General features: G+C 38.6%; 1 protein-coding gene across 6 annotated transcripts in view; it reads right to left on the bottom strand.

Moving 5' to 3' along the window:
* The window catches only part of MYO16 (myosin XVI), a 367,375-nt gene that overhangs the window by 251,350 nt on the left and 98,616 nt on the right, over nucleotides 1–17,409 (bottom strand). For all 6 annotated transcript variants that reach the window (XM_042038442.1, XM_042038458.1, XM_042038424.1 and 3 more), the window contains exon 2: nucleotides 15,889–16,152. In XM_042038442.1, the coding sequence (XP_041894376.1) occupies nucleotides 15,889–16,114 (226 nt within the window). In that variant the 5' untranslated portion in view covers nucleotides 16,115–16,152. The remainder of the gene's footprint in view (nucleotides 1–15,888; nucleotides 16,153–17,409) is intronic.

Raw genomic sequence — 17,409 nt, 5'->3', positions numbered from 1 at the left:
CAGGAAGGTGAATTGGTTTGGAGAGATGACACAGAATTTTGCTGTTGAATCTAGAGGGTGGTGCACTTTCTTTTGGATCAGTTTGCTGGACTGACTTACTTGGCAGCCACACAATTGCTAAATCTGATACAAAGAGCCTGCAGCAAAAATGGTGGTAGGAACAGCATCATAAAATCATGAATGAAATTTTCTGAATTAAAAAATATAGCATTACGTAACATCCAGCTGGGGCAGTGGGACAGGCCCTGTCCAGCTGCCCTGGGGTGGCCCCCGTGCTCCCAGTGGCCCACAGAGCAGCTGGGAACAGCTGGCCCTCGTGGTGCCCTTGCAGCGTTTACCTGTATTTAATTAAATTTGAACAAACTATCACATCCAGAAGGATTTCCAGTCCCACACTTCCATAGGTTTCATGGGAGCAGAGCCAAGTCTCTGCTGTTCTGCCTTGGCACTTTGAATGTCCACATAATTAAATTTTTTTGACTAAAATCCTATTTATCTATATATGCCATTTTACAGCACATTAAAACTGGTGTGCTGTGAAACACTTTCTGGTTAAGGCACATCCTGATGGATGGTAAACCCCGAACTATCAACACACTTCAGACTACTGATAACAGCATCTCAAGAGATGGTCAAGAGGTGTGAAGAGGCATGGAGAAACCCCACGCACAAATGAAATCATTCTCGTCTTCACTTTTACGGAATTTGAAAATTACTGAAGTTATTGAAAATAACTTGGATCTTGGTGTATTCATGTCACACATTTTCCAACAGTATCTGCATTCAGTCACAGTCTTTTATGATTTGCCAAAACCAACTGAGAATAACATATTAAACTTCTTAATGGTTCTTTTCTACTTCACAATGAATCCCCTCACCTCTCAATTTCTTTTTTTTTTTCTTACACAATTTGTGAAGTTTGCAAAGACTTATGACTCCTTGGACAGAATAATACCTCCTGTTGGAGGTGATGGAATAGGATTTTATTTTCCTTGTCAACTCAGGGATGGAATCACCACAGAGAGACACATCCAGAAAATTGAGCTTCTGGAGAGGCAGAAGTGTGAAGCTCCTCCTACTCTGCTAAGAATTCGTGACTAAGAAACTGATACAAGAGGTCAGGAGAGATTATGTATACTGTTCAAATAGTCATGATCATTGTGGGAAAGCAGCATATGGGGTTCTGTCACATGAATCTCCCATATAAACAGGAATATGAAAAGTATGCGTGCTGCACAAATGTTTCAGTTTGGGAAAACTCTTCAAGTATTACCTTACAATTCTGTGCAGCACTTACTGCATTGGTTGCAACATGCTGGTTACCAAGTCCTTCTATTAACCTGTGCACTACATAAAACAAATATGAACATTTTCACATATTGGTTAGTTGCCACAAGTCTTCAAAGAAAATAACTATGCCTGTACACCTAGCCCAAAGATGTTTTAATTTCTCATTACTTGTTTTCCAAAATCTGATTTGGCTGAATTTCTGCATTCTTGAAACGAATTGTATTTTCCCTAATGGTATTCCAAGCAGTTTATACCCACTGGTCTTCAAGCCTTTTTCATTCTTTTCTAAGTTTTCACGTCTTTCCATGATATGAAGGGTCTGACAGTTACAGCAAGAACTTCTCTCACATGTTGGCTCCCAAACTCCCAATTTGCAAGGAATTCTTTCACACTTGGCAAAGGGCAAAGTTGTCACATTTCATAATATAACACAACGACTTTTTAAATCTTTGTTCATTTCTGACAAGGGGGCCCAAATGCTAACTTTCACACTTGCCTGCTGTGTATTCTTTGTGCAGACAAGGAGTCTTCTGTCAGTAATAACTACAACAAAGGTGCAACCAAATGATAACTGTTAAGTGTCCTAATGACACTAATAAGGTTTTAACTAAATTCGTTTTAATACATTCTAGAATCTGTGTTAGCCTCCCTGATAACCAATGGGTGGCCTGGAGGTCCAGCAAGGAGAGCAAATTGCCCACAGACAGGTCCAGACAGAAGACATAATCTCTTCCAGTCAGGGCTGCTCTGACTGCACAAGTGCAGCCTCCTGGGAATCATCCACTAACTTCCACTCACTCACATCCTAATGCTTCCACTGACTTGTATCCTACAGCTGTTTCTGGATGCTTGCAACTTCAGTGCATTCTGGCTGACACCTTCATTTTCCCACATCAGTTACAGCAACAACCACCACTATCAATATGCCAACAACAAAAAAAATTGAAAAATAAGCAATGAACACATTATCACCCTAAGAACAACAGATCATGTGTATAAAGCCAGTATGGAAGGAAAGAGCTATCAGACTTGGAAACTGTGACTCACACCTTCTTAAACCACTTCAGAATAAGGAAAGGAAAACATCTCCATGTATCTGCTTTGAGATAATGCTGTCAGACTTGGGCAGCTGAAGTTTGCAGCAATGTAGACTTCACTTCATTTCAAAGTTCAGTATTTGAAATGAACAATACAGGGACACAGGGGACTGAAATGACAGATTTATAACAGTTCATCTGAAAGAAATGCACAACCAAAGAGACAAACTTGAAGCACAAACAATTTTGCATTCAATATCACCAAGCTTACAGACAGCTAAATCTATACACCAATCCTATGTAAGCTGAACCTGCACGGGGTTACCAGTGAAGCATTTGAGGATCTGGACAACATAGGGTGCAATGTATGACAGACCCTCTGACTCCCCTTCCCTGGTACCAGTCAGGCACTAGAATAGCCAAATTATTATGCCAAAGCTGGAGCAACCAGCACAAAACCAACACAAAGCAAATTTTGATTTATGTTAATTTTTTACAGGTATGGATCGCCACAGTGTGAACTGGAGTTATAGGCCAGCACAGAGAGGCCAAAATTACACTCACATAGTACTGGTATAATCACCTCTGTTTTATAGCTTATGGAAAGCAAAAGTCTGACATACAAGCTGATGGTTTAATTTGGCTTTGAAGTAGAATTATCAGTTGTTCTCCACAGGAATTCCTCTGCTTTGTTTAGTGTGCTCTTGCACTACAATAGTAAGAGCTGCCTTAGTTCAATACCCATTAGCACTCCTCTACAAAGTCAGCATGATATTAGACAGTCAGACCTTCTGAGGTCCTTCTAGCCAGGCTGATCTTTTAACTCTATGAATTCAGTCTTGATGTCAGCAAGGGGAAGGAGCAACCCACATCACCTAACAGAAGAGGGGCTCTCAGTTCTGAGTCATACCAGTGAGTCCACATCCATGTGGAGCCACATGGTAGGTCTGGGCTGCAGTGATGAGCTACAACTATAGAGCCTCAAATTTCCCCAGTGATACCAAATGTCACATGTTCTCATTTGCTCAAACAATACATCTGACAGGTAGCTGGTACATAAATCTGATAAATCAGGGAGAAGCAAGAGAGAACTCCACACTAGAAGTGCCTAAGTTAAGAGAAAGAGATAAGGACTAATCCAGAAACATCAGAACTATATATATTTGGACTTTACATCTGTCCTTTTCTGTCCAGCTTGTATAATTCTAAATATGTGATCCATAGGATTTTTAGGGAGAGGCTTGAAAGTAAAAGTCTAATGTTCATCTTGTATAGGAACTGAGAAGCCAATGAAGTTCAGATGACCATTATTGAAAGGTTTGGTAGTAAGATAGTAGTAACCTCTTATAGGATGCCCCTTTAGTAGATTAAGAAACAAAGCAGCAGTTCAAATTTCACACAGATACTTCCAGCTTTAAGAACACTTCAAGGCATATTTTCTGTACTGTCAATGGGTAAATGTGGAAGTCTGGAAAAAACTGCCATTTTATGTCAGCAGTAGCTGTGATTGCTAAAATCTGCAGCACAGACCCTAACTCAAGGATTTAGTGCTATAGCTGTTGTGTTTGTCTTTTGAGCCCAAATGTAATCAAAACCCTAAAAAGTGCACGGTGTGAGATGCTCTAACCACCTGTAAAAACCATTGCCCTGTAAAATGGCTGTGCTGCTTCAATGTCACATACGCACTGCATTGTACTAGAGAGTCATCAGAAAGAAATGTAGTAAGAAAGCAGTATGTGGTTCCAGGATGAATGAATTCTACCTTGAACCTTTTGCATATGCTTAAAACCCTCGTTCAAAGGAGGACATTTAGAATTATTGTCAATTTCACCTTAACTGCTCACATTTCCACCCCCATTCTTGGATGCAATTCACACAGAAACACAAGCTAAATTAGCCATTCCCTTAGATTTATTGATTGTATTCTTGCAACCTTCAGTTCCTCCACTGTAATAGCCTATTACTGTAAAGGCCGCAATGAACAAAAATTGAGAAGAATCAGTTTCCTGTACATTATGCCATATATGCTTTCTACTAATTCCTATCATAGCTATAGAGTTTGTTCACTGTCAATTTGAAGTGTAAAAGGTTTTAACAACTAAAAAGCCTTGCAGACTGAGTTAAGATGATATATCAGTACACTGAGAAAAACGAATCCTTCAACTCATGTCTCAGAGGATAGAAAGATGACTGAAATAATAAGCAGTATATATACTTTGTGTTTTGAATTTTTACTGAGGAAGAAAGGCCACTAGGCACTATATAAATAAGCCTCTTTCTCAGATATGTTTGTATTTTTGCTGGGAAAGGTTCTAGGATTCAGACAGAAGGAAAGAATCATAGAATATGCTGAGTTGGAAAGGACCCAGAAGGACCTTCGCTGTCCAACTCCTGGCCCTGCACAGGACACCCCAAGAGTCATACCACGTACCTGAGAGCATTGTTCAAATGCTTCTTGATCTCTGTCAGTCTTGGTGCTGTGACCCCTGAGGAGCCTGTTCCAGTGCCCAGCCACCCCCTGGGTGAAAAATCTTTTCCTGATATCCAACCTAAACCTCCCTTGACACAGCTTCAGGCCATTCCCTCATGTCCTGTCACTGGTCACCACAGATGAGAGATCAGTGCCTGCCCCTCCTCTTCTGCTCACGAGGAAGCTGCAGACTGCAGTGAGATTACCCTCGGTCTCCCCTTCTCCAGGCTGAACAGACCAAGTGACCTCAGCCTCTCTTCACACAGCTTCCCCTTAGGACCCTTCACCATCTTTGTGGCCTGCTTTTGACACTCTCTAAAGGTTCAATACTTTCCTTATATTGTGGCACCCAAAGCTGCCCCCAGCACTCGAGGTGAGGCCGCCCCAGTGCAGAGCAGAGTGGGACAATCCCCTCCCTTGCCCGGCTGGCGATGCTGTGCCTGATGCCCCCCAGGACAGGGTTGGCCCTCCTGGCTGCCAGGGCACTGCTGACTCAGGTTCAACGTGCCATTGACCAGGACCCCCAGCTGCCTTCCCACAGCATTGCTCTGCAGCCTCTCATTCCCCAGTCTATACTCACGACCAGAGTTGCCCCATTACAGGTGCAGAATCTCACACATGCTCTTGTTAAAAAAGAGAAGAATAACAAAAAAAAAAAAAAACAACAAAACAAAAAACCTAAAGAGGTAGGACTTAACAATTAAAAAAATAACTTGCTGCATTTAGTGGCTCTGATCATATTAATTTAGTTATGCCTTCAAGTGTTCTAGAGAAAGATACTCCACTTAGTCGTCCCCACTCCACAAAACCTCCAAACCAACTCCACTTTTAGAAGTTTTGAAGGAACGTTCTTCTCAAACTGGCAACTAATTTGATAGTCATAAAATAAAGTCTGTGTGTTGCAAGACCTCAGAATAAGGTCTTTTCCCAGTCTTAAGTATTCCATTTTATTTTATTTTATGCTCCAGCATAGCAATTTAAGAATATGCCCTGTTAGGAAAAGTCTTCTTTTGTTAGGAAAATTCTTTTAAAGTTAAATTTAAAAACTGAAAACGTTTTTAAGGACTTATTTAAGTTCATTTTTGTAAAGAATTGTATTATAGCTATAAAGGTTTGCTCGTAAAAAAAGAAAAAATAACAGAAAAGGTTATTCTCTATTGATTTCTGTAGTTCCCCACCTTAATTTCTATCATAGTGTAATTTGTGATTGAAATGAAAACATTTTAAAGTAAGTTATATTGAAAGATATCTACAGAAAAGTTTCTCCTTTGTACTAAAATATTATTGGAAATCAATATGAAGCACAATAATTACACTGGAGAATAAATCAAAAGCAATTTGCATAGAAAATATTCTATTCTTGTTCTCTTTTTATTTCACAATAGACTAGGATCTTCTACCATTACAGCAATATTCTTTTTAGTCAGTGACTTATAACAATAAGCAAAGAATGTCAGTAGTACCTGCTACTCAGTAGATACCATCTTTCACAGAGAAAATAGGCTTCTGATTGCTGCCAATTTATAGTCTTGCATCCCACTGTGGATCCCCTTTCAGCTGAATAGGAGGAATGCCAGGTGCCAATTTGTAGGTTGCTAATGGCTTAACGAACCTTTATCGGCATGACAGTGAATTTGTGAGTGATTAGTCCTTGTGTTTCTTCATACTTCACACTTGAATGCTGGAGCATGCTGTGCTGGTTTCAGCTGAGGTAGAGTTAATTTTCTTCACAGTGGCTGTTGGGGGGCCATGTTTTGGATTTGTGCTGAACACAGGGTCAATAATATAAAGATGTTTTTGTTATTGCTGAGCAGGCCTTACACAGAGCCAAGGCCTTTTCTGCTTTTCGTACAACACTGGGAGGAAGTTGTTGGTGCATGGGAGGTTGGGAGGAGACACAGCCACAGGTGACCCCAACTGAACAAAGGGATATTCCAGACCACAGGATACCATGCTCAATATGTAAAAAAAGGGGGAAGAAGGAGGAAGGGTGTACATTTAGAGTGTTGGACTTTGTCTTCACAAGTCACCATTACATGTGATGAGGCCCTGCTCTCCTGGAGATGGCTGAACACCCGCCTGCCCATGGGAAGCAGTGAATTAATTCCTTGTTTTTTGCTGCTTGTGTGTGTGGCATTTGCTTTCCCTATTAAACTATCTTTATCTCAGCCCACAAGTTCTCTTCTACTCTTCCAATTCTCTCCCTGATCCTGCTGGTGGGGGAGTGAGAGAGCGGCTGCATGGAGCTTGGCTGCTGGCCATGTGTTGGGTTAAACCACAACACATGCTCAAGTGGGAAACTTTGTATTTTTAAATGTAATGGAGGGTCTTATGAAAACAAAAACTATGAATATGGAACTATAAATAAGCTTAATAGGTTTAAAATGAAATAAAAAAGAACAGATACATGTCTATCTGCTCAGACCAGATTGCACTCTTAAAAAGGTGGATTTTTGTTTAGAGGTAATGGTCTTCTAAATAATTTTTCTTGACATTTTCATTTGCAAAAAGCCTTTTGAATAAGACTGATTAAAAGTCATGAATAATTTACACACGGACTTTTCCAACTGCAGAAAAGCTTTATATCATAGTCCACCAAAATAAATATTTAAGAATTTTGAAAATGTGTTCAGAAGTAATTAAAAAAAAAATAAGAAAATGGGAGTTTTCACAAAGGTCCCCTTAAAAATATTTTGTTTTACACTTGCAACTGAAGCAACACTTACGATTTCTAGTTAATCAAATGTGGTTTTGTTTGGATATGTGGGATTAAAGTTCAAGAATGGGCTTACCTACATAGAAAACAAGCAACACTATTCTTACACTTTAGAAATCTGTGATTCAAAGAAAAATCCAAAAGCTGAATTTCTAGGAACTCTGTATCAGCTTTTAGAGATGATCAACAAATCCTTCAGCGTGAACTTACAGACACCCAAAACCATCAAATGGGAATCATGAAGTTCAAACACGTATCTCAGTTTTTATTTATTCACAGCTTAAACATGTGAAACAGGACTGCAAATAGTCCAGTACATACTCCTGTTTTCAAAACACAGTAGCAGACATACTGATAGCATTGAGATTTTCGTACAACAGTTCACTATTCATTCAACTTTCTACAGTTTACTATACTGTAAGCAAGACCAGCTGGATCCAATTTGCCTCTCAGGCCCCTTCCCCAGGAGAAAGCCATGCCAGGCCAGACACTGCTGGAGATACCTGTGGTGTGTGGACAGAAGGGGACAGAAGAGTCAGTGGGACAGAGAAATGCACCGAAAAAAATGGCTCTCAAAGCAATCCACAGGCAAAACCTCATGACAACATCATAACTCCATTTGATCAAAAGACAGATAAATTACACTTGGTGTGAATCTCCCTACTCAGGAGGACCCAAAATAAAGGGATGCTTTGTCTTTAATCCCTCTTACAGGCAGAGGATAGCTCTTCCAACCAAGGTAGTTCTGGGCACATGCAGAGACAAAAACTGCAGCTGAAACAAACCAGGAAAATTTCACGGCTAAGAGAAAACTAGTCATGGAGCAGAAGCACTCCTGTGGTTAGACAGTCCACGTGGAGAACAAAAGGGATGATTAAATCTACACCCTCAAGTCTATTCTTCACTTTTTGATATGTCATTCCTTTTTCTGTGAGCCTTACTTTTTCCAAATAAATAAGCGTTCTATATTAGTAATCATACATATTTTCATCAACAACAAATCATTTAATATCCAGTTCTCAGCTTTACCAAGTTACTAAAAATGTAAACACGTGGACAAAAAGCACATATGGAATCCTGTAGGAATTCAAATGCATTCAAATTTAATCTCCCTGTGATTTTATGATAGCTTTTGAAATGGGCTGCTTTAATTACTAAACATCTGTTACCCAATAACTAAAGGCATTATGTTTCCCTGCGTCATAACAAAAAGATGCCCTGTGTTGCTGAATTCAGCACACATGGAGCCAAAGAAAGTTAACAACCATGCTGAATCTATAGGTTTGAAGCCTTGCCCTGGTTTGAAACGTGTCTCTACCTTCTGGGCCTTTGGAAAAGCTTCTTCATCAGTGGGTGGGTTGATTGATGCTTTATTTTCTATACACAGGACAAATTAAATCACTAGCAGCATGTTGGACAGTCAGCTGCATTAGTGTCATCCAAACTTACAGACATGATTCCCAGTCCAGAATGCATGAATCTGTCTTGTGAAAGCATTAATTTACAGTATATACTTTTCTTCCTTTCCAAAAGCTCCAGTTCGCAAAATTTTTGTGTACTTCATTAATTTCATATGCTCTGATTAGTCTCTTGACTTCACTGTTCAGAGTTTACTGCTTATGTCTCTTAAGGATTGGACAATAAATATTAAATTGTATAAATTATCATACATGTGTTTTGTGATTTCTTCTACAATAGTTCCTAGAAAACCAACATTTGTAAATAGTCCCTTTTAGATTACTGTCTAATGTACATTTTCCTCCTCTGATTCAAGGGAAACTAACTGTAAAATCCAAAATAGCTCTGTGTGGGGATGTCTCCCTATTATTACATGCATAATGAATTCCATTTGCTTTCCCAGTAAGATAAAAATAGGCTTTAATGAAGTTTAGAGTGAGAGTAAATAGTAATCTGAAATTAAAATATATTAAATAGTGCTTGAACAACCCTGAAACAAAGAACTATAAGATCTGAGAAATCTTTGATTTAAATTTTAAAAATGAGCATGCTAAAATAAGGAAATTCAGAGTATGCAATACATTTTAGTTCACCTGTAGTTCTGTTCTGAATGTTCTTGACCATTCAGAGTTTTAAATTCGTCAAACTGAAATTAGATTAAATTGATTATTTTTGGGTTCCCTCTTCATGATGTCACTATGCAGCACCTTACTAATCATCGTTATTTGTCTCATTTCCTAATAACTCAGGTTTTGGCCCAAGCTTTAATTTTTTTTTTATCTGGGAGCTTTCTTTTGTCATGAAGGTTACCTGTGCATGCTAAACACACTGGCTACTGTTTGCCCTTTTATCCTTCTCAGGGTTGGAATAACTGCTAAAAGTGAGATTTCCCAAAAGCAAGTGTAAAATCAAAAGAAATCAAGAGTGCATTGAAAACTGGGAACAGTTACTCAGATTACACAACCAAATTCTGATTCACCAGCAGTATTTATATTTCTGGCCTTTATGCCCTTGGTATAACACATGTATAACAAGTGTGTATGTCTATATATATATAAAAAATATAATTATCCCATGCATTTAATTTTCCTCATCTATTATTCTTTGTTATTATTATTATTATTATTATTTTAGCCCTGCCTCATCAGAAGGCTGAAGCTGTGACAATATACAAAAGAAATGCTAATTAAAGTACCTTTGGGAGGAGAATGGAATGAAAGAAGGTAATATTAAATATTGATCATAAGAAACAAAGCAGGAAGATTTTTAAAGGTGGAAGCAAATAAGAGTGGATTATGATAACTTGGGATGGCACAAAAGATTAATCTGAACTTTCACACAGAGATCCTTCTCTTTTCCAGTCACCTTTTTTTTAAACTCAAGATGGAGTTATTTTTGCCTAATTTAAGGAAACTCTGCCTCAATTATAAGAACCTAACTTGAGAGATTTAATGTTACACTTGTTTTTCACCTCTTTCCTAAACATTAAGCATAATAATATGTTTTATCACTTTGTGTTTCTGTAAAACTTTTCAATTACTAAAATTCTCTGTCTTTAGTAAACACATTCTTTTTTTCTCTTTCAGTCTCTTCTGGTAGCAAAGACGCCTCTGAACTTCTGACACACAACAAAGCAATCCTCACCCAAGGCATTGGTGAATTTTAAAAGCCAGGCATTGCCATGCTTGGAGCCTTGCTTTCTAACCATTCATCCCAGCATGTGCAATAGGCAAAAATCAGAAAAGCTGTGATCAGTTTGAGAAGAGGAGGTATCATCGAACACGTAAAAAGGTAGGCTGCAAGTCAGAATCCTAACAGCAGACAGGCTATCTGAATATATTCCCGTTCTTCTTAATTATATAGGTGTTTGCTAAGAAGTCTGTGTTGCACACTGTTGCCTGACAACAGGTTTCACATAATGCAGCCTTGCACTCCTGTCACTACTGCCCACACCCTGCTTCTTCCAGCTGTTTAAAAAGACTGCTGACAAGGTCAAACCTGTTTGGTGAGGATCAGTAAGTTTGCCCTGATATGTTTGCCAGACACAGTCAGTGCAAACCACTGCTTTCCAGGATATCTTGTGTGCAACCAACCAAGCTGTTTCTACTGGAAAAAGGACAGTAAAACAAGCATAAGCAAGCCTAATGTAATAAGATGCAAAAATAAGAAGTCAGTTAGTAGATTTGAAAACAATGCAAGGACATAACAAAAATCTGGTTTATTTCAGCTCAGTTTCAGCCTCAGTTTTCTGTTTCAGATTTTTTTTTTTTTTCCAGGAATAGGAAGGATCATTATAACATCTCTGACACATTCTCCTAACTATTGAAAGCTAATGGTGAACTCATTGCCACCTTAAATTAAAGATACATCCTTCTTTTGAATAGATTTTGTTTCCCCTCCCCAAGCCCTCTTTATGGCCCAAAGCTGTTCAGATGTAAATTACAGTTCAGCACCAGCCCCACCTGTACCCCCTTTTATGCTCACTTACACACCCTTTTACTTAATGTAACTGCAATTTATCGTAACATTGTACATTATACAGTGCTCATTAAAATAACTAATAATACTAAATAATGCCTTCCATTATATTGATTATTCCAAACCTTTAAAGTATCAAGATACTATCAATCTCACAATATTACATCTTTCACACACCTGGAGATACTGGCATCACAGGAGGGGAAGTGAGACAGGATTCCTGTTTTCTTCCCTGCACTATGAAACTGCTCTGCAGTCAACCAGCTGGGGCTAGGACCCAGTCCTGGGAGACCTCTCCCGACAGTGAACACTGCAGGAAAAGTAGGATATTGGTATCGTCCGCTTTTTAAATCACCTTTTCCTGACATGCCCTGGTGAGAGAAGGGAGAGTAAGGCTGTCCCCAGCATTCTATCTCTAAAGGCAAAGGGTCACACTGGCAGCTCTGCAGGGTTAGGAAGAAGCTCTGGGAGAGTTGAGGAGGGCTGACTGAACCAAGCAGTCAATACAAAAGGACCAAGAACCATTACTAGAGACTCAGCATTATGCTAACACTCACTCACCCTGGCATTGCTGCTATTTAGAATCACAATGCTGTCACGGAATCAGCATATTGCTCATCAGAAGGATGAAATGGGTTTAAATAGGGTTTAGGGAATCTGCATTTGCCTTTTGTAATGCTGATTTTCACAGGAGTACCTCTTTTGTCTTCAGACTGAATCTGATGGCCCTCTGCACTTTGTACCCTGACCTACCCCGACCTGACAGTAGGCAGACTTTATGGTACACATCATGACTGCATTACAATTTAGAGGTTTTATAACAAAATATACTTACTACATACAAAGATTTTCTGACAATACTACATTTTGAGTAATGCTGCAGGATGACTGAGAAGGTGGGTTACAGAATATACCAAAAGATGATAGAAACTCAAGCCAGTCCTGTAGTTTCCCCCCATGTTAGATTTCAGGTACAGGACTGTCACGTCCACTTTTAGCTACTGTTTTAGTTGTAGCAAGCTTATCTATCAGTTCGCATTTATTCAAAGCAGCCACTGTTTCTCACTGTTGTCAGTGCCAACAACTGCATCACTGCCTCAGGAAGGATGCATACCCCTTGTTCTCCGGAGGCCCAAACACAAAAAAGATCCATTTGACTACCTTGTATTTGAAGCAGAAACTCAGACTGGGACTTGCTCAGTTTATTTCCTTAATACTCAGTTCATTTCCTAGTTGCTTGTAGATGAGTCTCTGCTGATGTGCAGGCTTAGCAAATACTGATGTATGACCTGTGTGTATCAGAGAAGATCTGAGTCCACATGGTAATCCCACATGTAGGTGCAAGCATGCCTAGTCCACAGTGGGAAGGAATGGGATGCAGAAGCCTGCTTGGCTGCATCTCCCATTTTGCAGTACATTTATATGACTGACGTCAGCAAGATAAATTTCCTGCTGTCCATTTTTATTAGGGATTTAACATCTCACAGAAGAAAAATACATAGGATTTATAGGAAAATTAACTAGAGGTATTCCCTTGCCAGCTGTAAAGATGTACAAAATCAGTGTCAAAAAACAGTGGACTCACTTAATCATCAGCTTCTGCTTTTATATATGTCAACACTGAGAGTTAATAGTTGCAGAATCTCCCAAAATGCTCACTGCTTGTAGTGTGGGTGAATGTGGCCCATCAACAGCAGTAAAAACATATTGCTTTAAAAGAGAGATGCTGCAAGAAGACAGAGAAGGAGGATTCCCCTTCAATCTCCCTGGGTCAGATAAAATACTGAAGAACAGTTAAGAATAATAACAAAAAAATATAGTTAATAATTTCAAATGTCTCCAAAAAGAGCAAAGATACATCATTTCACTAGTTTTTAACTTACTGAGAAATCAAATGAGCATATATTTCATTCTTAAATTTGAGACAAAGGAGATCACCAGTAAAAATTTCTCAAAGCCCATTCTAAAATTAATTTTAGAGCAAACTAATGATCACTCCTGTTAGCATGCAGTAACAGCAATGCATTTGGTGCCCAGCAGCAGCTGCTATAGTAATTTTGGAGAAGATATATTACATTTTTCATTAATAACAAAGACAATGAATTTGCAAGAGTGAAATTCTGACCAGATTGAGTTGTGAAATGTCTCTGCACCAGCCACATTATAAATTCATCTTTATATATATATTAATGGTATCCAATTTATCTCACATACCAAACCAGAGCTACAACTCACCACTTCAGAATGTGCTGTCTAGTCTATATAGTTTATGATACACCAGCAAAAATGAACCACTGGACTTCACTTGGACAACTACTTCTATCCCATTGTACTGTTGTGCCCTCTTTCTATACTACATTTTTTTGCATTTCATTAATAGAACTGCAAAACACCTTTCTTAGCTGTCTTTTACACCTATTGAGTGTTGTTGATTGCTGAGCACATTTTAAAATATGATTAAATACACAAGAGAAATGGGTGGTAGCAGAAGCCCAACTTGCCCAGCTATACCTGTTTCAGTGGGATTACTTCAGGCTGTGTCTAGCTGAGCCTTATGGATTGACTCATGACTGTTTTGGGGCACTAGCTGTACTTCCAAACCACATTTTCCAGTACAGTTTTACCTGAAAGGGATCTACTTTACATCCTCCATAAAACAAGACCAAACACAGTAAATTGATGTGATATTTATTACAAAAGAACATGTCTAATTTGAACAGAAATTCTAACGTAGGTATATTCACTAAAGAATCATGGTTGGGTGTTCCACAGCAACAATAGAAGGAAAGCGGCTTTCATGTCTGTGAGTTTAAACTTTGTTGTTGTTTTGGTTTGGGTTTTTTTTTTTATGATAATCATTCTTAATATAGCATTTTTCACCCCAAAGCAAACAGGTCCTGGGAACATTTGGCTAAAAAACATCAGACAGGCACTTGCAGGTCCCCAAACTGCCTAAAGACAACAATCACACATTTTCACAGTCATGGGAAAGGACCATAGGCAACAAATTCAGGACTATGTTATCTGCAGGCTATTTGAGCTCCTTGCTTCTGGGGACCTATTTTATCTGTTTCAAGTGCAGGACACCATTTCTGGTTTTCCTCAACTTTTCTTTCGTCTGCCTGAGGTATCTTCCCTTTCTGCTTACCTTATTCAGTCTCAGCACTTGCTGAACTTTATATTCTGACTCAGGTGCAGCTCAAGGCCAAGTATAGGCAACACAAAACACCGTTGATGCCCTACTCCACTGCAGTAAACAACATACATTTCTTCAGTGTGAATGTCAGAAATAGCCTCAAGTATCTGACTTTTACAGAATGTTAAAAGTCATACCTAGTATTCTGTTTGGTTTTTAAAGAAAGATGGAGCTATGGGAACATAGAAGAAGATCTTCCTTTATCATTCCTACACGCTCTAGGAGAGTGCAATGAAAGGTTGTGAATTTTATTTATAATTTAGTTATAAATAATGCCCTGTGCACTGACTTGAAAAGAACTTTTTGATCCATTTCCTCTAAAGATCTAAATGTGTAGGACTCTACCTCAGTGATAAGCAATGATAGTTAGAGAAAATGCACAATACAATGGAGATTCAGGAGTGAGTAAACAAGACATATCTAATAAAACTGATAAAAATTAGGAGAAACTTGTCAACTTTTTTGCATGATGTGTGTCTGTCTCAGAGTGTCCCCTTTTTACGCTGAGGTGATTACAAAGAACTACCATAAAATCTTTTTGCAAAGGAGGTGCCAACAACATTGTATCAGATCTTTTCTTACATCCCTCCCCACCACACAACACTATGGGGATTTCTGGGGACTTCTAAAACTTGGGAGACTCTTACTGCAAGGTTTGGTTTACTTCTGAGGAGTAAATTACGAATTCCTCAGGTTACTATCAGCTGCACCAGGGATTCAGACAATGCCAGGAAAATAAAAACAGAACCCTTATGTATTTGAAAAGGACATAAACATAATTTCACAAACAGAGAGGTGACCTATCTGGTGTGACTATGGGTCAACATCATCTCCTTGCTCTAGACACTCCAGTGTCTCTAACAGCAGTATCCCTTACTCCAGATTTTGGCTGAAATGAGAACCTAATTTTCCAAGTAACTTGTGTTAAATTCTATGGCTCATGTAAGTATGTAAGAGGCCACATATAATCACAGAATCATAGTCCTTACTTGCTTTGAAAGATATTAGTTTATATTAATCTCAAATTCATTAGGTTTCTGAGGGTTTATTCTCCACACCTTGTTCATTTCAGTAACAAGCTGTAATATGTTGTATGCAATACATGCTTGCATATTGTATTGAGACAATCACTTTATGATTAGTATTTTGTATTTTACCTAAAGATAGGTGAGCAGAACAAGTAAGCTCCTCCCCTGGAGCTTTAACTGTACAAAGGAAAATATCGTACAACATTAATAAGTACCTTCTTTATCATCATGACGTATGACTGCATCCTGTATCATATCAGCAAGATTAAAACGAACTCGTTGATTCTTTCCATGTTTCAGCTTCTTTCCATAGCCCTCCCGTTTTTGGAAAGCTTTTTCTCGTTCATAATATGCTTTTATTTGGTCACAGCGCATCCGCTTGACCAGCCGCTGCCGCTGGCCGAGGGGAAGGGACTCCAGCAAGCACTGCTCAATTTCCATCTCATGGGTCCGAAAAACATTACATAGCTGGAAACAGCCTGGAAGAAATTAAACATAAGCAAATTTAGATCATGCTTTCAAATGTGCCATGAAACCTCCACCAACTATTTTGTTGTTCTAACCATGTGTAAGTCCATCATGTGAGCTCCTCCTACTTGACCAAGACTGAGAATCTATGTCATTTTCATTTACTTTTTGAAAACAACACATAACTCATTCCAATAAATCACTGATGCATTTTTAAAAAGCTGGCTAAGTTCATGTGAATAAACGTGAATAGAAGGAAGTCTGAAAGTTCCAACGTGTGATGGGCAAAATACCTAAATACTTCAAAACAATTCAAGTGGGTCGCATTTGCTTACAAACAAGAAACTACTATAAAGAGTAATGCGAGATTGATGCCCATGCTTCTTTTTTTAATCATTTTTATCTTGCTTTAGGTTGGCAAATTCCTGTATTCAGTGAGAAGAAAAATCATCATATCATAATTTTAAGAGTTCATTAGCATGAAGTGGGTACTCGGGCAACTTCTTCTTAAAAACATCAAAGTCATTTCAGATTCCTAATCACATGTATAACTTTTTTCTATTTTTAATTATTTTTCGTAGTACAGAGCCCTCAAAATTGATCCTTCTAATGAAACCATCAGATACTGAAACCTTCATGCAGAAACCAATCACAAATGTGAATCAGTTGAATCAGTTATTCCTAACATCCGCAGCACTACCTTGAAGTCAGATTCTTCTTTTGTTTTTACCATTAAATATGGTATTTTTATTGACATCGTAATAACACTAATGTTCAAGTATGTTCTCTTTTCCACTGAGAGCAAAGACTGTAGGAGACTGAGTGCTGCTAATTGCTTTTCAGGGGACTGTTATGTTACAAAAGGAGGCTAGTGGATTGTCAGATAATTTTATTGCCCAAGTCCTTGAAGGTGAATCCACATCCATCAAAAATGTGCCCACTTACCTGCAGTAGGGCCTTTTGATGTGGTGGCTACAGACCACAGACCACCCCATCACTTCTGATTCTCATGTTCTACTTTACATATATGAATTTCCTTCATATGGGGGCTAAGTGCTCAAATTTGTACTTTCTAAGGACTGACAGCAGCCCAAATGAGGGAGGTTTTCTCTCCATAGTTTGAAGGAAGACCTTTTGAAGGAAATGCAGACTCAATTCACCTTGGGAAGTTAAGAAATACCAAAATTAAGCATTACTGTGCAACTTTAATTAGACCTTATATTGTCTACCTGTTTTGTGTAGTTACATCATCAAAGGATCCCTATCTC

The sequence above is a fragment of the Corvus kubaryi genome, unplaced genomic scaffold (genome assembly GCF_017639235.1).
Source record: "Corvus kubaryi isolate FWS band 111438036 unplaced genomic scaffold, C.kubaryi_AGA036_p1.0 133, whole genome shotgun sequence".
NCBI lineage: Eukaryota > Metazoa > Chordata > Aves > Passeriformes > Corvidae > Corvus > Corvus kubaryi.
The sequence above is the reverse complement of the archived record's forward strand: the minus strand, read 5'-3'. Positions and strand labels throughout refer to the sequence as shown.